This window comes from Lathamus discolor, chromosome Z (genome assembly GCF_037157495.1).
Source record: "Lathamus discolor isolate bLatDis1 chromosome Z, bLatDis1.hap1, whole genome shotgun sequence".
In the NCBI taxonomy this organism is placed as follows: domain Eukaryota; kingdom Metazoa; phylum Chordata; class Aves; order Psittaciformes; family Psittacidae; genus Lathamus; species Lathamus discolor.
This window is the reverse complement of record NC_088909.1, coordinates 99,092,035-99,113,855: the sequence shown is the minus strand read 5'-3', so window position 1 is coordinate 99,113,855 and position 21,821 is coordinate 99,092,035. Positions and strand designations below refer to the sequence as shown.

At 39.6% G+C, this 21,821-nt stretch overlaps 1 protein-coding gene across 1 annotated transcript; it reads right to left on the bottom strand.

Moving 5' to 3' along the window:
* Positions 1-1,271: 1,271 nt before the first annotated feature.
* Positions 1,272-21,821, bottom strand: AMACR (alpha-methylacyl-CoA racemase). Its single transcript, XM_065663204.1, has 5 exons — positions 21,521-21,821; positions 18,008-18,151; positions 15,326-15,486; positions 9,757-9,943; positions 1,272-2,074 (listed from the first exon to the last, which is right to left on the bottom strand). Exons 1-5 carry the CDS (start codon positions 21,768-21,770, stop codon positions 1,665-1,667), a joined length of 1,152 nt encoding a protein of 383 aa, XP_065519276.1. The 5' UTR covers positions 21,771-21,821; the 3' UTR covers positions 1,272-1,664.

Below are 21,821 nucleotides of genomic sequence, written 5' to 3'. Positions count from 1 at the left end.
ATTCCGTTTTCCTGTGGATTGAACAGGGTGGCAGAAATCTAGAAGAAGGGTCCAGAAAAGGATTTCAATGCACTCCATGTAGATAAGGAAGCGAACCTACCTGCTGTCCCGGAGTGCTAGTGACAGATAAAAAGCATAACAGATGTCTGTCAAACAGCAACTGGCTGTTATTTTTGTGTACCTGCTGTGTGCCATCCCCAGTACAATCAATTATTTCCTTGGTTCCTGAAGAACAAAGGTATCAGGATCACCTACTCTCACTTAAAGAAGGCCTTAAAAGAAATCTGTCGTGACATCAAGACTGTACCCTTTAGATTAGCCATGTGTGTGAGGCAGCTGATCCAACCTGCACTGGAGTTAAAATGAGTCTTTTTAAATTGACTTCAGCAATTTTGGGGTCAGAAGTTATGTGCACTGGAGATTACATTTGATAAGGTTTATTGCTCTCTGACATGATCAGATTTAGCTGGGACTAAGCAAATTGTCACCTCTTACTGTAAAGGTATGTAATATTCAGTAATTGACATTAGTGTGATTATTAGCTGGAAACTTAAGATGCTTCTGTTGATTGTTTATCTAATTTCTCAGGACCTACTAGGCAAATCTTGCTTTTATGCAGGTGTTCATGCAGTAGAATGTAAAAGGTGTTTTTATAGCAACAACACTGACAATTTCGGCATGACGCATGTAAAATGAGCTGAAGTCTATGTCATCTTTTGAAGTCATTGTCAGCAACAAACTAATCTTTGGCAAGGTAAACACTCTGACATAATGAACTAAAACCCCAGCACCTCATCTCGTAATTGCTGACATGTCAGACTAAAGAAAACTATATTAAGGCCCTATAACTAATTCTTTTTAAAAGTGTGTTTTCTTTTGCCTAGAAGGAGACTGTTTCAAATGATGGTTTAACTTTGAAGGAAATGAAAACCACTGTGGAATAACCACTGTTTACAACCTGTGCAGCTAAGCTGCCTACCATTTCATCCAAAAAGAGAGGAAAGGATTAATACTTGGCTGCTATTTTAAAGTAACAATTCTGAAGTGATTTTCTAGGCAAACTGAAATTCCAAATGTAATATAATGAGGAGACTGCATTAAGAAAATGTAGTCAGGCTATTAAACAGAATTACTTTATGATAATAACTCTGCAGCAGCACATAAGAAAACAGCATTATTTCAATGACTGTTTTGGCATGATATGGCAAATGAACTAACATGATAAGAGGAAAAAAGATCCCTTTTAATTAATGAATAAACACCACAACCACTTGTTTAGGAAGAATATAACTCTATTTTATGAAAAGTAGTGCTTTCATGTAATTACAACGTATATTACAATGCAACAGTGTAACTAAGAATTAAAAGAAACAAACATTTCACAGGAGACAATATTTGATAAAGAATTTTGAGGACTTTCACAGATGCTTACTAAGCCAGCTGTGTAGATCTTCAGAACACAATCCTGGTATCATCCTAGACTCCACACCACACAGGTACATGTGTACACAGCTCCCACTGTTTTCAGTCAAATTCAGAACTTCAATAACTTTTCTTTATTTTGAAGCAGTACCGTAGAAACATTTTCATTACATAATTCAATTTTTAATGCATAAAACCTCACTGTATCAGCCTGAAATTTGTCTGATCTACATAGACAGTGATTATAAATTAGATTTTGGATTCCTGAATTCTATTACTTTATCAGAATAAAGTTTAGCAATTTCTTGCTTAGTGAATCCATATTCCAGAAGTACCTCTTCCGTGTGTTCTCCTATAAAAGGATCCCTTTTACACGATGGAACAGCAGGCGTCCTTGATAGAAGAGGAGCAGGTCTGGGACTTATCTCTTCCTCATCGTTCCTCATAAAAGACCTTCTTTGTTTGTTATGCTGATGTGAGGCAACATCATCAAAGGATAAAACAGGAGTCACACAGGCATCAGTGCCATCAAATATATTGCACCACTCAGCTTGTGTCTTCTGTGCAAATATGGATGCAAATTTTTTCTTCATTTTGGGCCAGTCGGAGAAACTCAACTGACTGGGAAGTTTATCCGAATCTAGCCCAAGACCTGAAAGGAGGAAAGCAAAGTTTAGCTGTAACACAGCACAGATAAATTACGAAGTGCTACTCACAACTAGGTATGTTTCTCAAGAAGCTAATATTTCATAAGCAGTCCAACACAGCAGAGCATATTAGCTAAGAGTAATTTCAAACTTTATTAGGGTACCTATGAGGGGGAGAGAGCAGGAGAATAAAATGTTCTATTACTTGCAATTAGACTAAACTGCATCAGCTACAGCCTTTTAACTAAGTGCATATAATAAACACTCATTTGTACAAACACTGCATAACAGTAGCAGCTGCCTAGAAATAACATTTTGTCCTGAGAACATTTTCTGCAATAGGTATTGTATTCTCTAGCTGGCAGTAGCAACACAAAAGTCTGCTGAATGCATCTTGGTTTACAGCAATATGCTTCTATCTCATAAAAGCCAGTACATCAGCCAGAGCTGGATATTCAGCAGGCTACTGTGTTTGAAGTCCAACACAAATGGGTTATTTCTATGCCACAGATGAGCAGATGGTGAGGATGGATATACCAAGGCTCAATGTCCACGAGGTAGCTCAGCTGCAGATGCCTGCAGGTTAATTGACTGCTTCTTGACCCCCCGCAGTCCAAATAGGCTACAGCAGTGTTTGCTGCCCCCCTCACTTAGCACACTTGCCAGGCTCCAACTCTCTACTGCTGCTCTTCCAGAAAATAAAACCCATAGTCCCTGCACTCACTAAGTGCTTAAGAACTCTGCTTACCAGAAGATCAGCTGCATGGACTAGGTATGCAGTATGCACACCCCTTCTAAAACACAGGAGCAGAAGATGGTCACACAGGTTTTGTACTGAGAAGTCCCTAAGCTAGAGATGTCTCAGGTTCTTGAAATTAAGGGGCATGAACATAGCAGGAAAATTTTAAGATAAAAAGGAATAAGAAGTTAAACTGAGAACTTAGAAAGGCTGGAGAACAACTATCATCATAATGCTTCACAAACAAGAAAGGGAGCTGCTTAGAAAACAACAGCTCTGTGTAAACGGCAAGGAAAATGTGGATTGCTGCAAACACTTGATTTTGAGCATTCTTTCCTGTATCTTTGAATACCTGGTATCAGATTAATGATTTGACTTGCAACTGATAACAGGCTTGGCTACACTGATCTCCTCTAATCTTTAGCTGCAGATAGGCAGAAAGAAATCTGTGTACCTCTATTTCTACAGCTTATTTGTCACTGAGAGTGGTAGACACACAGCTACTGAAACATACAGGGGAGAACAAAGGAAGACAATGCCCTTTCTTGTGCTCTTTAAATTCTTTCTTTCTGCTAGCATTGAAAACGAGTATAGGCTTTGAAATCTTAACTTTGGTACTGCAAAGGGAAACAGACTCAGGAATAGAGTCCAGACTCAGGAATAGAGCCTTGCAGTTGTTCATGTTTAGAAGAAAATCAACACAGCCAGAGACAGAATAAGCATTTTCATATCTTAAGAGATTACTACAGGTATCAGGATAAATATTACTACAAGGTAAACATCACTCCTTATCAGGTTACCAAGTCATGTGCACTTTAAATCACTGAACTTACAATCTAGTCTTCATAACCGTTCATATCATCCTAAAAAATGATCAGCTGATGATTACTCATACTGGTTGAGCATCTGGAACTAAAGCTTCCAAATTAACTTCATTATTGATCTTCAAAGTATAATACTAAAGATGTACAGTGCTATATAGCTTTCTTAACAACTAGGTGAGGCAAATTTATTTTCCACAAAAGATAAGTAATAACACACTGAGATACTGTCTCAATGCACGAAACACTCAGTTGGAAACATTGTTTTGTAAGTATCTATTTGCATATTAATTATTGTTTGGTTTCTAGTAGCCAGTCCAACATCAACAGAGCTCTACCATTATCCCATTACACAATTATATTAAAGATCATGCCAGATGGAAAGTTGGCTCAACCTAACTGTACAGGCTCTAGCAAAATAGAACAATATGCAGAACCTGGAATTTAATATTATATGCTCATTTTCCACTGACCACTGAAGACTTCAACTTTAAATAGCATAAACTGACAGCATTTAAGCACTACAGCTTCTCATTTTCCAGCTTGTGCTAACCATTTGTGGTGCAGACGAACAGAATCACAGCAGGAGCGACTGAGTCAACAAGGAAACAATTACACAGCACAGAACTGTTTGGGATACCACAGGATGACATATTTCGCCCAACATAATCAAAAGCAAAGTATCTTTTACACAGAATATCTGGTAAAGCAATCACATCTTGTTTCCAAGGTTTTTTTGGTCCAAATTTTCATGTATGGATTTTTGTTTAGAAAAGCCAGGCAAACTGCCCTGGTACAGCTTTGAAATAACTGTTCTTGAAAAATCACAGAATCACTGAATCATTAGGGTTGGAAGGGATATCTGGAGATCATTTAGCTCAAGCCCCTGCCAAAGCAGGGCTACCTACAGCAGGTTACACAGGAACACATCCAAGCAGGGTCTGAATGTCTCCAGAGAGGGAGACACCACAACCCCCCTGGGGCAGCCTCTTCCAGTGCTCTGCCACCCTCTACATGAAGAAGTTCTTCCTCATGTTGAGTGAAACTTCTCATGTCTTAGTTTACAGCCATTGCTCCTCATCCTATTGCTGGGCACCACTGAAAAGAGTCTGCAAAATTAAGTCTCCTTGCATAGCTCTAAGTCTCCTTTAAATGCTACAGTTTTAGTGACATACATCTGCATGTCATTTATTAATGCAATAAATTTAAATCTGTCTCTACAGAAGTTCTTAGACAAACTGCAGTAAAATTTGGCACCCATTTCATGAGACAGACAACAGAAAAAATCATTAGATAGATCTGCAAAGTTGCTTTGGTAAGTTGGAAACAAGCAGTTTCTTACAGTATTTCAACCATAGTATTTTAAAAAGATTATTTACGATCACTAGCAGAGGGATTTTCTTGGTTTGACTTGATGATTTTTATTTTCTTTTCAAAATTGTACGCTCATGGCATAGTGATTTTGAAATTATGTTGCCACATGACTGAACAGAACCATGCATTCCCAAGCACGGGAATCCTTAATTTTGGCCAAAACCCCAGCCATAACGTGTATGACATTGCTCTCTCTCTCTCTAAATAGAAGTAATTCTCACTCTGAGAGGGAATTGACTTCAGCATATTCCAAGACAGCAGTGAATTTTCACTAAAGTAACCATGTGAAGTTTTTTTTTTTCTCTGCTCAAAGTTTCTGAAACAAAGTAAGTTTTTGGAAATTTTAAACAATTCAGTAAAAGGTTGATCAGACCCAGAGCATCACTACAAATGCATCCACAGCCATACTCCAAGTCTACATATTTAATTACCGTAACTGCAAATGTTTTGGTGCACCAGTAAGTTGCCCCACTACAGTATTTGTACAATATGTAAGGCTTATCTTGATAAGTAAACTCAAATAAAACTTAACAGTATATGTAACTGAGGGAATGTAACGAGAACTGTTCATCCACTTTGTTCATCTTAATAACCATGTTGTACTGAATTCAGTACATTAGCACTGGAACAGGTTGCCCATGGGGGTTGTGGGGTCTCCTACGTTGGAGATATTCAAGGCCCGCCTGGACAAGTTCCTGTGTGATGCACTCTAGGTTACCCTGCTCTTGCAGAGGGGGTTGGACTAGATGTCTTTTGAGGTCCCTTCCAACCCTTGGGATTCTGTGATTAGCATATCTATTTTATATAGCTTCAGTTTCTCACATAACTTTAAAACAAAATAATAAATTGTATATTCGTGGTAAGCAGAAATTTAATTTTCCCTACCAAGCACAATCTACAAAGCCAATAACCTTCTCGAACAAAGATGCTCTTGGCCGAGGAAGGTGGTCCCCTCACTGTCATGAGTATGACTTGTTTGCAAACATGAGTTCTAGGCTACTCAATCTTGAAAAAGAAAGTATAGAAGTTATATAAGAAGTTATTCCACACTTTGCAGTTCTTTGATTCTCCTCAAATCCCTTGGGATTTTTCTACTTGTGAGAAATGGAGTTGGAGAACAAAAGTAAATGGTTACAAAGTAAAATAGAAGCCTGTAAGTTAGGGAATTTGGAATTCCAACATGTCTTCAGGGACAATGCCTGTATTAAATACAAAAAAAACAAGAAAAGAATGTATCTGCTTATTCAAATACCCATATGTTCGGCTCAAAGTCATCAAACACTGGCCTGCAGCATTCATGGCTGCAGTATTTTATACTTCTCTACAGATTAAATTGAATAGCACTTACTTTAAAGCTACAGGAGTGGGGTGGGATGGAACGTATGTTAGTTTAAAAAGAAAACAAATTCTGTAACAGTCTGGTCTTATTTCTCGTTCTTCTTCTCAGTGAATCTTTGTTGGATGCTCCAGCATTCTTGTATTGATAACTACTACATGGCAAGACTCAGGCTTTTGTCTCTCAGCCAGCCAGTCACCTTATCTAGAAAGCAGTGTCTGATGGATGCATGTAGTGGTCAGGCAATACAGCATGATCACTGACTTGTCTCTGTCCTACTTAGATAGCTTTTCACTGAAGAAAATGCTAAAATTCTGAGCTCCTCTTAGTTGTTTCTCAGAAATTTAGAGCATAAAGTTGAAGCAGCAACTAGGAATTCATCCGCCTATTTTGGGGCACGCATATTGGGCAACTTTATTTTCACGTTTCAAAGTATTCTTTATGCTTACAATGCACAGGAATGGCTTGATTTTAACAGATGAAGTTTAAAAAATAGTTACTCAGCAATAAAGAACTGGAGTGCCTGACTGTAAGGGGACAACTTCAGCCACAGCTGTGAGTGTGTACCAGTCTGCTGCTATCATTTTAAAAAAAACCAAACACACACTAAAGCCTTCTAAGGAAATTTTGCTTTTTTGTCTCTATTTGTATCACAACCTTTGCTTTTTTACAGTCATAAGATCATAAAACGTTTTAGGTTGGAAGGGTTCTTGAAGAGCATCTAGATCCAACCCCCTGCCATAGGCAGGGACACCTTCCCCTAGAGCAGGTTGCTCCAAGCCCTGTCCAACCTGGCCTTGAACACTGCCAGGGACGGGGCAGCCACAGCTTCTCTGGACAACCTGTGCCTGCACCTCACCACCCTCAGAGGGCAGTATTTTTTTCCTAATACCTAACCTAAATCTCCTGTCTTCCAGCTTAAAGCCATTCCCCCTTGTCCTGTCACTGTATGTCCTTGTAAAAAGTTCTTCTAAAATGTCAATAACATTTCTTTGGGGTTTTTTGTATGTATTTTTTACTTAAAGTATCAGGCCAAACTCAAGATTTTTTTCACGATATTGCATTTACAATAAGTGGTCTTTCTTTATTGTATTTTAGGTGCATATTATGAATTGTTCATATTTTCACATGAGAAATATTTATCCCCTTCAGCAGTTACAGTTACAAGCTTTCTGAAGTAATAATGTACTGAGCTAGAACAGATTCTTCTTGTGGCTTAGGGAATTTTCCTTTCTGGGAGTTCTATTGCAGAAATTCAATTCAGAATTTAAGCCTTTAAGTGTTATAAGGAAGAAATAGCTGCTTGCGAGAATTGTATTGCTCTTTACAAACCTTAGGGGTTTTGACTTAAGCTGAGTTGTCTGTTTCAGGCCTAATTCCCTGCTTTGAAGTAGTTTTAAAATGTTACATTCAAATTTCCACAGTTTATTTCATACTTCTTTCTTTCTAATCCATAATTCTGGTCAGTTCTGCCGGTGAACAGTTTAATGCTGTTACAGATAAAATATATTCAAATGCTACTTTATGTCTCTCTGTCCATATTCGGAGAGTACGTTACTTTAGTCACTCCTATATAACGAGAACACAAGGATATGGGTGTTGCAAATATAAGAGCTGGAGATTTAGAGACTGTAGAACTGTGAAAGGAACATGATTTCTGAACCATTTGTCACTGCCTTCAGAATTCTGGTTAGCTGAAGTGAAACTGATGTCCTTTTGGTTTTGATTCACCGCAGTGATTCCCTGCAGAATTAAGAAGCCAGTGCTGGATCACACTGCAGTTAATGACACGACACGGCAAGGAAAGTTCTTAAGGGGTCTGCAGGGGGAAACTAAGTAAGTTTAAGAAAATACAGAAGCACCTTGGGAGCACCAGAGGTTGCAAGAGAACAAAGCCATAATGTATAGAAGAAGATCTCTCTTTGGGATCCTGCCCACCAACCGCATACCCCACCTTGCAGCCCCATACCTTCATTTCATCTTACCATGCTCCTGAATTTGAACATCTCCTGGAAATGCAGGCCCTGAGGAGTGTCCCCTCCCATCCTCCTCCCCAATATGGTCTCATATGGTCACCGCATGGTGTGGAACATCACTTGGGTCAACTGGAGTCAGCAGTCCTGGCTGTGCTCCCACTTAACAACTTGTGCACCCCCAGCTTCCTCACTAGTGTGAGGAGCAGAAAAGGCCTTGGCTCTGTGTAAGTACCGCTGAGCAGTAACTAAACCATCCATGTGCTATCAGTACAATTTTCAATACAAATCCAAAACATACAAGCTTCTACAAAGAAACTGAACTCCATCACAGCCAAAACCAGTACAGGTATCCATGCCGCAATTCAAGGAATAATCAGTTGGCAGAGACTGAACAAGAATCAGGAGCTACTCCACTGACATCTTCACTCAGCAAAGGTTTAGCACACGCACATAAAAAAACAGTTTATATAACAACTAGGTACATCCACTTTAGGCATATCCTTTGTTAGGATTCCTTCTACTCATTAAGCAGAACTAAAATTAGATTGAGAACTTATATCCTTCATATTCATAATAATGGAAATAGAATAAATCTGAAATTATGCTGAAAATTTTTTGTATTTCATAAAATCTGTACAGAAAGCATTGCAATCTACCAAAGGAGCACAACAGAAGAAATTATTTTTAAATTAAATAACTATTAAGAAGCTAACAGCACATCTGATTTAAAAGCTTGCAGCACACCAACAGTTCAGAAATAAAGAGGCACCTGTAAATTTGTTTTATCTTCAGAAAATTATTTTTCACGACCATTCTAATTTTTCAGATAAACCATATTTTATATTCATACTTAAAGACTCTCCAGTCAAATATAAAAATTATATCTACAACTAGACACTAAAGACCCTCGTGAAATTGTGTGGTGGAAATTAATTTACAAAGCTGATTTTGCTGCTGGAAAAATTCTGTTCTATCAAGAAATACTATGAATTACCTCCAGTGAACATTCATTTCTGAAGCAATTGAAATAGCTTCTTTCTAAAAAGAATTACATCAAAAACACCTAAAATTGCTTGAAATTTCATATGCAATACTAAAGAATTAGGTCTCATTTTTAAGTACATTCATAATCCCTTGAAAAAATTGGTTTTCCAAAACAGTTATGTAGTGCTCCAGCCACATCACAGGCAACCCTTACTGTAACTCCAGAAGAAAACCTGTAATTTAAGAGCAGTTTGTGAAGGTGAGGTGAAGAAGGGAGGAAAAAAGAAAGAAAACAAATACTAGAAGAGACTCAACTAAAGTGCTACGCTACTACCCAATTCATTTCAAGAAGAGTTTGGCTTTTACAAAGAAATCAACATAAACAACGTAATTAATCAGTAAAGAATTAACTGAATCATGCTTTGCTAATGTGAAACAACTGCTCCAAGCTACTTACCTTTTATTAACTGCTCATAGAATTGAGGCTCAATGGCACCAACAGCCATGAATTTTCCATCGGAGGTCTTGTAGGTTTCATAAAAAGGCGCACCACTGTCTAGCATGTTCTCACCTCGAGGTCTGTTCCAAAGTCCCAGATTCTGTGATTTCCACAGGAAAGAACTTATGTATGCTACTCCTTCCACCTTGAAGGTTCAAAGGAAAAAGCAACAGCTTCAGTAAATTACCTGGCATGTTACCTTAATTTTACGTAAAACAAAACAGCAAAAACCCTACTGCCAGTTCAGTCCTTTGTCAAGATTTGTAAGCAGTTTAATTTCTTAAAATTCTCAATTACTGGTCCTATTGCATATGTGAAGTCATCTAGAATTAGAGAATAAGAAGAAGCATAAATGTAATAATGCAGCTTCAGATGGATAAACACACTTCCAACGTACAAAGTTTGTTAGTTTAGCAAGTTTGCAAACATTAGTAATTCAAGGAGAACTACTCACAAAGAGAATGTAAGTAATTTTAGGTGATAGAACAAGCTTTTTGGTGCTACAGAACATTAAGTAATCTGACAGCCGTCTGGAAATCAAGATGTCTATACCAGTCTGTTAAGTATCAAATTTCTATCTTAAGACTAACTTCTTTGAAGTTACAGATTATAAAGAAACAGCTATTTTTAGAAGAAAACTGGAAGGAAATCAAAGGTTAAGGTTCTCTTATACCATGGGAACTGGGAAGCTCATCTCCATCACTAAGTTAAAACAAAAATTATTCTCCCACTCTCATTGCTGGCAGGTACACAGACATAAGGTTATCCTAAATAGGAGAGTGTCTGATGCATACGCACTAAAAGAAAAATTATAAAACCTGTTCACTCCTTAAAATTTTGGCTATGTGGAGTACAACCATATGAAAATTTAGTTTGTTCAGCCTTTCAGTAATTCTCAAGCTTGTACCAGTCTTTCCAAGCAAAGTCACATCCTACAGTTCTGCTCACCAGCAGCATCCATTCTTTTTTTTACAACTGCATTAGAAAAACTGTGAGAGAAGGTGAGGCAGTAACAGCATACAGCCAGAAACATTGCAGTGGAACAGAGGAAAACATGAGCTGTATTGTTTTGAGTATCGTTTTGATTCACTCATTTTCAGCTGTGCAAAATTAACCTAATGTTGTCTATAGAGAAAATCACACAGATTGGACCAAAATAAAAAGCTACTGAATTTTCATGTGGAAAGCTCTATTAGTTTCTACCTTTCTAAGCAAGAATTTAAAGCATGCAAATCTTTGAAGTATGCCTGCGTGAAGGCTTCTTTGTTTAATGTGCATCACTTGGTGTCTTTCTGAAGTACCTGGCACAACAAGGACAGGAACACTTTTGTCCTACTTGTCATATGTTAAAGTCAGTTAAAATACTTTTGTATGAGAAAATACTGTACACCTTATCCTATATGCTTGCAAAATGATTGCAAGGATATCAAAACAGTGTTTGCTTTACTAATTATCTGTTACACTGCTCAGACTGACAAAAAAAACCCCACCCAAACCAACAACAAAACCAACCAACCCAACCCCGTCCCCCCCCACCAAAAAAAAATAAGAATCTGAAGTAAGGTTTCACTTCATAATAATAGAAGGGAATAATATCAGAATAAGCTCTAACTGCAAATTAGATTTTGGCTCTGACCAAATAATAGATAGGGATAATATCAGAATAAGCTCTAACTGCAAATTAGATTTTGGTTCTGACAGAACTACCTGATACCTATATACAATGCTACTTGCCCTGGAAGCACTTAAAAGAGCACATGGTTTGGACTAGTATAGGGATTACAGAAATATCCTGGCTGGCCAACTGGACAGATAGATTCCCCTGAGGCCCACTGCAATTCAGAGACAAGTATAAAGGTGTCTAACAGCAGTAGCAAACCTCCAAAGGCACATCACACACACACTAATGTCATTTTCTTTCAAAAAATGAAAAGCACAACATGGGGAGACTCCACTTAAGGCAAACTGCAAAGTGATTACAGTAACAGTTATACGTTTCACTTAATGGTTCCCTCATGCTAAAAGCAGTCTCTGAAGCAGGGACAAGAATTCAGAGGCACTGGGCGACCTGACCTGTCTGCTACACATCTTCTGTTCCTTCTTCAAAGTGAAAGAGTTCAAACAAAGCTGAGAATGATTCCGTATCAACCTCATCTTTATCCTCATGACAAATGAATGCCTCTAGGGTGTAAAAGCTTTGCTTTTTAATATCTCCAGGCTGAGAAAAACCTGGAACCTCAGACTTCCATTGAACAGGTCAATGCTCTTGCCATGGGGCTATTGCACAAGCTGTCATTACCACCATCATCTCCTGCAGCTATCTTTTCACAAAGAGTGAGTCACACTTAGATGCCTACCATCAGAAGACACTGTCTGAATTTGGAGTGAACCTGAAGTACGGCCCTAACTCACATGCCTATATTTCAGTACAGTGCAGCAGTGCAGATGAACAATTGTGCCTACTGTATCACATTGCAGTGTCCACCCCACATCCTACTCAGCATATGGGAACTATGAGGCCCACTCTACGAAACCTATGATACCTCTACAGTCAATGAGAAGAGACAGCAACTAACATAACCCAATTCAGACCAGGCATTTCATTCTTCTAAGGTAGACAGCTGAAACGCAGGATCCAGCATCTACTTTTTGCACAGGGCAACAATAACACTGGCCACTGCAATTAGGTGATGCAATTTTAGCCCTTAGCCTGATCCTCTCCACACAATTTTTGTACCAGTTTAGTTTCACCAAGTAGAGGGCTTCCTTGTGTGTATTTTACTGATCATACGAATGCTCACAAGCCATTTTTCAGCTTTCAGCACAGTAATTAGAAATATAAGACAAATAACAAACTGTTCTATTGCATAAAATCAGATCTCAATCTAGAACTACTAACCTCAAAGATAATGAATAATTACATTTTTAGATTACTTCAGAAAAATAGACATTGTAATAAGTGGGAAAAAAAACAACAAGTGGTCAGTAAAACAGTCCATGAAGATGAAAATTTAACAAAAGTAATCCTGAAGACACAAAGCTGCTGAAACAGAAATTCAGATTCCCTATTCTGGCACAGAAAATTCCATCATGTGTCAGAGTCCTTAAGGTATTCAGGCTACCTGAACTGTGCAACAACTTAGGTAATAGGCCTTTAAAGTAAAAAAGAATGTTAAAATGACAGCTGAAATGATGCTATGTTGCGCTTTTGAAAATATCTACTTTCATGAAAGAAGCTTAAGATATAAAAACAGGCTCATCAACCCAGTCTATTTAACTGTCTTTGCTGTTGATGGGGCATGTATGGTTCTCATTAACTGCTCACTGAAAGTCTTTTCAAGTGAAAGGGATGTAACAAAATGCCAGATAAAGTACATTTTGTGATAGTGGACAATACCCCTCCATTTCGCAGGACACCAGAAACATCAGCAGAGAACTGTAAATTCCACATCTACAATGAGACAAGAAAAAATTGGAAGAGGGAAGTTTTGAGAGCTTAAAAAAAAAACCACAAAAAGCCACTACACACTCCATTCCCAGTAAGCCACAGATCTCATTAGGACAGTAGCAGGCTTACATTGATTCTTTGTGTAACAAATTATTTTAATAATTTTAAGGTACCAATAGTGAAAATAAGGTAATACTCTAAACTGCAAGAAATAGCTTTTTAAATATTTGAAGACCTGTCACAATTCTCCACAGTTTTCACTTCACAAATATGCAGACACCTTCAATTTTCCTTTATAGGTCATGTTTTTAGACCCAGGTCACTTTTGTTGTATTTATCGGACTTCCTCAAATTGACCTTAGAAATGTTGAATAGAAACTTTGATGACTCTACTTCCTGTTTATACATCCCAACACAGTGTGCATGTGTTTTACAACAACATGATATTGTTCACTCATGTTCAGCTTGTGACTACTATAAACCCGCAGGACTGTACTTCAGCCAATTGTTTTCATACAGCCTTTGTGCAGCTAATTGTTTCTGCCTAGAAGAACTACAGAGCAGCGGTCTCCATGAATTTCAGCCAATTTTCTTCAGGTCATTTCTCCAACTTGACAAGGTCATTTTCAGTTCTAATCCAAGCGTTCAACATTCCTGTAGCTCTTCCCACATACATATAATTTGTAAATCTACTAAACACAATCACTCATCCATTATTCATCTTATTGGAGAAAACACTAAGAGATGCTTGTAGAATTCAACTTGGTAAGCTTTTTGTTTTGATGATCAATTACTAATAACTATTGTCGGGGTAAAAACATTAGACCAGTTTTGCACTGATCCCATAGGATTTTTACGTAGACGGTAATGCTGTGGCCTGCTTCTGAGAATGTTATGTGAATTTGCCAAAAACTTTTTCAAGTAAGCTCTCTTGCTATGCTCTTCTTTTCAAGACCTCTTCAACAAAGCTATTCTGTTCAAATAATGTATTATTTTTTAATTTATATTTAAGTCCAAATCATAGCCTTCACTCTACCAGAACACTTTGGAGGGAGGTCAGATTTTAATTGCAATGCTCTTTAAAAACAGAGAGACAGAGAGAAAAAGCACTTGCAGGTAATGAAGGTTTCAAGGATAAATATAAATGTGAATTTTTCCTCTTTGTCTAAGTGGGTGGCCTTGCAGTTAAAAACCCATGGTATTCATTATTAAGCTAATTTAGCCTTTCATTCATTTCATGGCACATTAACACGAAGCGTCAGAAACTGACTTCTTGGCAATAACCCATAGCCGTGTAATTATTCTAGGGAACAGTGGCTATAGTAAGCCATGACATGACCTGTCATAAATTCATAACCAGATGTACCTTGAATAAAGTTAATGTAATTCTTTATTAGGTTTGTCATTTTTGCTATTATTCATGATATTAATCATAGAATCACAGAACGGTTTGGGTAGGAACGGACCTTAAAGATCATTTAGTTCCAACCCCCCATGGGCAGTGACAACTTCCACTAGACCAAGTTGCTCCAAGCCCTGTCCAATTTGGCCTTAAACACTACCAGGGATGCAGCAGACACAGCTTCTCTGGGCAACTTGTTCCAGTGTCTCCCCACCCTCACAGTAAGCAACTTCTTCCTAATGTTTAAACTCCCTTCTTTCATTTTATAGCTATTCCCCTTTGTCCTATCCCTACATGCCCTTGTAAAAAGTTCCTCTCCAGCTTTCTCGGAGGCCTATTTCCATACACCAAACTTACTCATCAAATATATATACAGCTAATATTTTGTGAAGAAGGCAGACTGGAAAAAAAGACAGGGAATGGCACAGGGTTACAGCTGCAGTATGTGTCCCACATCGTAAGGATGTTATGGCAACACTGACATGTGAAAACTGCTTGCACACGAAGGAATAGCCATTTCATGACACTGCTTACTTCCCCTTTCCCAAGTTCTCAATCTTAAACCTTATAAAGTTTAACCTTAAAAACTCAGAATTCCACCCTTTTACAGATTTAAAGTAGGAAAAACGCAAACAAGCAAACCTAAGAAACTCTACTTTCCTTGAGACCAAACTTACCATACTTGCATCAATGACCTGCCCCTTGCCAGATTTGGTACGTTCATAGAGAGCTGTAATAATGCCCAGTGCACATATGACACCTCCACCGGCAAAATCAGCTAGGAGATTTAAGGGTGCATAGGGATTTTCATCTTTTCTACCCATCTTAGACAGCACACCTGACAGTAGAGCAAAAAAGGCAAGCATAAGCATAAAATCCACTATAAATATTCACTTTTACATTTCTACAAAGTTTCATTCTTTTTCATCTGTGCAAGTAAACAAGGGATAAAGCAAACTTCTAACAACAGTTTTCTGTCTCTACTCAACTGTTTCTTAGCAAATAGTTAATCTTTCATTTGTAAAGTATCTAATATATGAAATCGTATTAGTGAAGATGCATTTAAAGAGATTTTAATAAAACTCTCAGAAATAAACCATTGATAATTTAGCTATATACAGACAACATTTCATCCAAAAAACCTGGTGTGCAATACTTTGTACATACATAGAACCTCCCCTGTAAGAACTCAACAGGCATTATGAACATGTCTCAAAGCAACTTTGGTAAATTGTACTTCTTTTAATCTTTTAAGTAAAGAATGCAGATGTACAGTCTTCTCTGAAAACCCATCACAACAAATGATTTCACACCAACAACTGCACTTCAGTACTATCCTCCCTCTTCAACTACCCTTGGAAAAAAAAACAGGTTTCGTATAGGAGGAATGGGTGAATAACACAGAAAGATTACCTCGTTACATGCAACACAGACACAGAGAACCTGTGTTTAAGAAGAAATGGAAAGGAATAGAGCAAAGGCTAAGGCAGTTTACTTCAGATGGAGCTCTTAATCTGCTGTCTTTTCTCTGCCATCCTGAACCACCTCTTTACTGTCACCTTACTCTTTGTAGCTCCCTCACAGTAATTCCCTTTTGGCCAGCAAGATGCTCATGTCTCTTGTGCCTGTAGCCTCAAATCTGAGACTTACAGCATACATGGTCAAAGTCTCCTGAGAACTGCCTGACCTGATGCACTGTTTAGTTAGCTAATGGTTTGATGAACACAAGCGCAAGCAACTGAGTGCACAGTATAAAAAAGTTTCCAAAGCCTGCAATGCAAGCAAACCCAGTCACTGACTAAAACCTCACTTTCAATAGTCAAAAGGTCATCACAGGCACCAGCAGATTAATGTATTAACTTACAGCTGGAGTTTCTAATGCAACCTATTTTTTTAGTTAAAGAAATCCAAAGGTCATCTGGAAAATACTCAGGATACAAGTTCTCTTTTCTGAGGAATCTTACCTCCTAAACACCTTGCCCTATTTCCTTCAAAAAGGCAGAAAAGAACTGACTGTGAAATTTCAAACAAAATTATTAAATTTTAGGGAGACAGCACTAACCAAAATACTGATTAAACCATCTCCAGAGGAAAAAACAAAAAAAAAATAAAACCCCAAACAACAAACCCATGTTTCTTTCCTTTTGTAAACAGAAAGCACTACAATCTGAGCTAGCAAAGTACTATGCTGTCTCTGTACTGACTCTCTATGCTAATAACAAAGAAAAATGTCATAATACTTTAAAATCACCTGGACATGAAGTCAAAAGTGTTTCAAATGAGGCAACATTCCTTTTAGTCTTTTTTTATTCTCTGACAATTTAAATACTGAGAAGACCTTTAGCCCTTTGCTAGAGAAATGTAATTCCACTGACTATAGCAGGTGATACTGAATCACCATATTTGCAGTGCTTCTACTCTGGCCTTTGTTTAGGGCTAAAAGAAACGCTTTATGCGGTGGAAAGCCAAGAAGTTTTGGGTCACTTCTTCTCCTCCCTCACAGGCTGGGAGAGGCAGCAGTGTGAACACCATTCAGTGGGATGATGCATGACACACTGACTGCTATCACCACAGTCAGGTAATTTTGTTATTATTTGTTACTGCATACTTGGAGGATCACGATACTTAGAAACAAAATACTGTCTCCAGCTTAAGGAAACACAGAATTGCCACTTTAAGCCCACCTTGCTTTCACTTGGTATCAATGGAGGGATATTTACAGCAGATATGCACAAGAGCTCAAATGGGTGAGGCTGCCTAGTTTTTCTTTGCTCAAAAAAACCTACTCACAAACATGGAGAATAATCTGCAGCCTTTTGGGGATTATAAACATACAGATTTTATGGGAAAGTGGACCTGAAGAATGGCAAAAAAGCCTAAAAACTTCAGTCCTCTCTTCAAAGAGAAAGAAGACTTTATTCAGCTAAAACAGCATAAAGGAAGGAAAATGCCATACAGCCTCAGAAGACAGCCACTGTGGCTGCCAAAAACTAACAGCCTGTCCAGGCTACATTTGCTCCTTTCTTTTGCTTTTTTTTATTTTTGCATTTGTTGAATCCCTTAATGAAATGCTTCACCTCAATATCCTGAAGGAAAAACATCCTCATTTCTCCTAGCCAGTTTCTAATGTGTGAAGGAGCTTACAGATGGATTAAGCAAGCACCGTAGCTGACTGGGGAGAAAGGAGCAGGGAGATCCAGGGAGAAAAGAAACTCTCACTGACAGACACTGCTCAGCTGTTTCATCAGACTACACATCAGGTAATTTGAGCTAACTGCAAATAACCTTTCAATAAATTCTTGAGTCTTTATTTAAGAGGGAGAGGTGGAACTTACTTGTCAGGAAATTTTACAGCCTACCTGATAAAGCCAAATAATTGATGTCGTGACCTGCTGACTTGGCATATTTTCCTGTCTGGCCAAATCCAGTAAGTCTAGCATAGATGAGTCTGGGATTCTCCTGCAGAAGCACATCTGGACCAAGCCCAAGTTTTTCCATTACACCTCGAAAAGACAGACAATCCTAACTCACATTTATTATTCATAAAACTCAAAAGGTCCATGGTTCAAAGTTTAATCATAGAATCATAGAATCATAGAATAGTTAGGGTTGGAAAGGACCTCAAGATCATCTACTTCCAACCCCGCTGCCATGGGCAGGGACATCTCACACTAAACCATCCCACACAAGGCCTCATCCAACCTGGCCTTGAACACCGCCAGGGATGGAGCACTCACAGCCTCCCTGGGCAACCCATTCCAGTGCCTCACCACCCTAACAGGAAAGAATTTCCTCCTTATATCCAATCTAAACTTCCCGTTAAAGTTTTAACCCGTTACCCGTCGTCCTGTCACTACAGTCCCTGATGAAGAGTCCCTCCCCAGCATCCCTATAGGCCCCCTTCAGATACTGGAAGGCTGCTATGAGGTCCCCACGCAGCCTTCTCTTCTCCAGGCTGAACAGCCCCAACTTCCTCAGCCTGTCTTCATACGGGAGGTGCTCCAGTCCCCTGATCATCCTCGTGGCCCTCCTCTGGGCTTGTTCCAGCAGTTCCATGTCCTTTTTATGTTGAGGACACCAGAACTGCACACAATACTCCAGGTGAGGTCTCATGAGAGCAGAGTAGGGGGGCAGGATCACTTCCTTCGACCTGCTGGTCATGCTCCTTTTGATGCAGCCCAGGATACGGTTGGCTTTCTGGGCTGCGAGCGCACACTGCCGGCTCATGTCCATTTTCTCATCGACCAGCACCCCCAAATAATCATACAACAACAAAATTGGATAGCAATTTATGAAGGAATAGATGATAATTGAGTAGCCGTATTACTGCACAACCAACCAGAATGTTATAAAATACCAAAATGCATATATATATATATATATATATATATATACACACGCATTTTTGATACAAGTCAATTAAGCAGAAATGAAGCTTTAAGGCCTTTTTTTATATATTTTTTTTCCCTTAGGGTCCTTTCTTCTTTTCAGATTTTTTTCCTGTTTTACTTCTCCAAAAGGTTGCCAGGCAGCTTGTTGTAATCCATGTACTGCTGAATGAGAGAGAAAGCCATAAAGACTTGTTAAAAAAAAAAAAAAAAAAAAAAAAAAGAGAGATAAAGAAAAGAGCAAACTTTCATATTTTTCACAGTAAAATGACCGGAAATTGCTTTCATCTTTCCCTGGAATATACTTTCCTCACCATATTAGCCTCTCAGTATTCTGTGTGATCCTGCATCATTCAACTCACTGATGTGGACGGATGATGCTAGTATTCCACAAAATTATTTGTAACAACAGCACAAAAGAAAATGCATTCTTTTGTAACACAGAGAATCAGGAACCTTCAGAAATCAATGAAATTGATTTGAAAAAAGTTTGGTCAGCACGGATTTACAGTTAATCAACGCTAAAATTTTGATCTTGCAGCCTAAAATTGTGGTTTTACATGAAGTAAATTCAAATTGCAAATAAATGAAAGATTTTAATTGGCTTAGTGCAGCTTGGCCAGACTATGCTCTATAATCTATGCTGGCACTGCAGAGAGACATTTTGGAGGGGCATAGCATAATGTCAATGCCTGTTCTACTCCAGAGTCTATACTGCAACTTGTTTCACAGGCTAGCCCGTAATATTGCTAAATATTTAATAGATCTTTGAGATACATTTCTTCTGTATTTCTTACTGGGCAGCGGCAAGTGATTAATGCCAGGGAGAATTATGCAGTGGAATTTGGTAAAGAGCAAGATTTTCAAAACACAGGTGAGAACTCAGTGCCAAATACCCCCTGGTGTTAGAAAGTCATTGTCCAAAGGCCAATACTACACATGTATTTAAAGAAACTCTCCTGCCACTTGTGTCTTCATCTTTTCATTGGTTCACATTAGCTTCATGCTCAATCACAGATTTGCCTAGCTCAGTTACAAGCCCATAAAGCCTAATGTCCCGTTACAAAATTACCTGCAATTCCAGATTAAAAAACAAAACTAAAACAAAACAAAACAAAAAACCCAAATGCCTACATAACCAAAAAAACCCAGAAACTTCCACTAGAAAATAGACAACTAGCTACAATGAAAAATGGGATTAAATGTCTTAATTTTGGCTGCACAGCTTCTAAGGAACTAAAAATCTTAGGGTAAAAAACATCACAATCATGAACCCATTTTCCGAACACAAGCATTATCCATGACACAGGATACATAAGCCTTTTTATAATGTGTGATGCTTAACTGACACAGCCTTCTATTTCTCAGCTGACTTCAGAAACGCCAAAACACTTCAGTGAGCTCCTCACTGAAGCATGATCACAGGACGGTCTGGGTTGGAAGGGACCTTTAAAGGTCATCCAGTCCAACCCCGCCTGCCATGAGCAGACCATCTTCAATGAGATCTGGTTGCTCAGAGCTCTGTCCAATCTGACTTTGATGATACTCTTCATAACACAACAGCATCTTCAAAGAGCAGCACAGATACTGAAATACCCCATGCATAAGCATGAGTGCCTGTGTATGGTTTATAAATGAAGAAAGCATGTTAAATCTGTTGTCTTCAGAGTAATGGAGAAGAGAAAGCTCAAGGGAGACCTTATTGCTCTCTACACATACCTGAAAGGAAGAGAGGTAGGAGTAAGTCTCTTCTTCCCAGTAAAAAGTGACAGGACAAGAGGAAACAGCCTCAAGCTGCACTAGGGGAGGTTTAGACTGGATATTAGGAAAAATTTCTTCACAGAGAGGGTGCTCAGGCACTGGAGCAGGCTGCCCAGGGCAGTGGTGGAACCACCATCCCTGCAAGTTCTCACAAGCCATGCATATGAGGCTGTCAGTGATACAGTTTAGTGATGGATTTGGCAGTCCTGGGGTAATGGCTGGACTTGATGACCTTAAAGGTCTTTTCCTACCTAACTGAGTCTACGAATCGTACGCTTTGAGAGCTGGACCACTATCTGCTACATCTTAGTCACAAGCTAACCTTACAAATGTAAACTGAGTTGTATCAGCAGGCCGGACAATCACTGCAGGACCAATGCCCACGCTCTGTGCACAGCTCCTCAGCTCAGCCAAACCCTTGTGCCATCCAGAACTATTTGTTCAGTGCGTCTGTCAGCGGGGAAACTACTTCTTCAGCCAGCCGGCTGAGCACCTTCCACGGCTTCTTCCCTGGGCCGCTGCAGGGCTGCTGCACTCCACAAACCCCAGTACGTCCCGCAGCGGTCTTCAGCCGACATGACCCCGCAGACGCTGCTCCCTTCCCTCAAGCCCCTGAGCACCGCACCCCAAGGCCCCCTCACGGCCACGCACCAGACCCCCGCCTTCGGGCGGCCCCGCTCCCAATACCCTACCCCGGTCCTCCCCGGGCCGCCGCCGCCTCACCGTGGCGGAAGGGCTCGATGAGCACGTCCGCCGCGCAGGACAGCCGCCGCAGCGCCGCCGCGCCCGGGGGCTGTTTGAGGTCGAGGGCCAAGGAGCGCTTGCCGCGGCCCTGCACGTCGGTGGACACGGCGGAGCGGGGCGCCCGGTCCACCCGCACCACGCTGGCGCCGAAGTCGGCGAGGATCATGCCGCAGAGCGGCGCCGGCGCTAAGCCGGCCAGCTCCAGCACCCGCACTCCGCTCAGCGCCATGGCGGCCGCTGTCTGCCGAGCGCCGAGATATCGATCCCCGCCGCCGCTCAG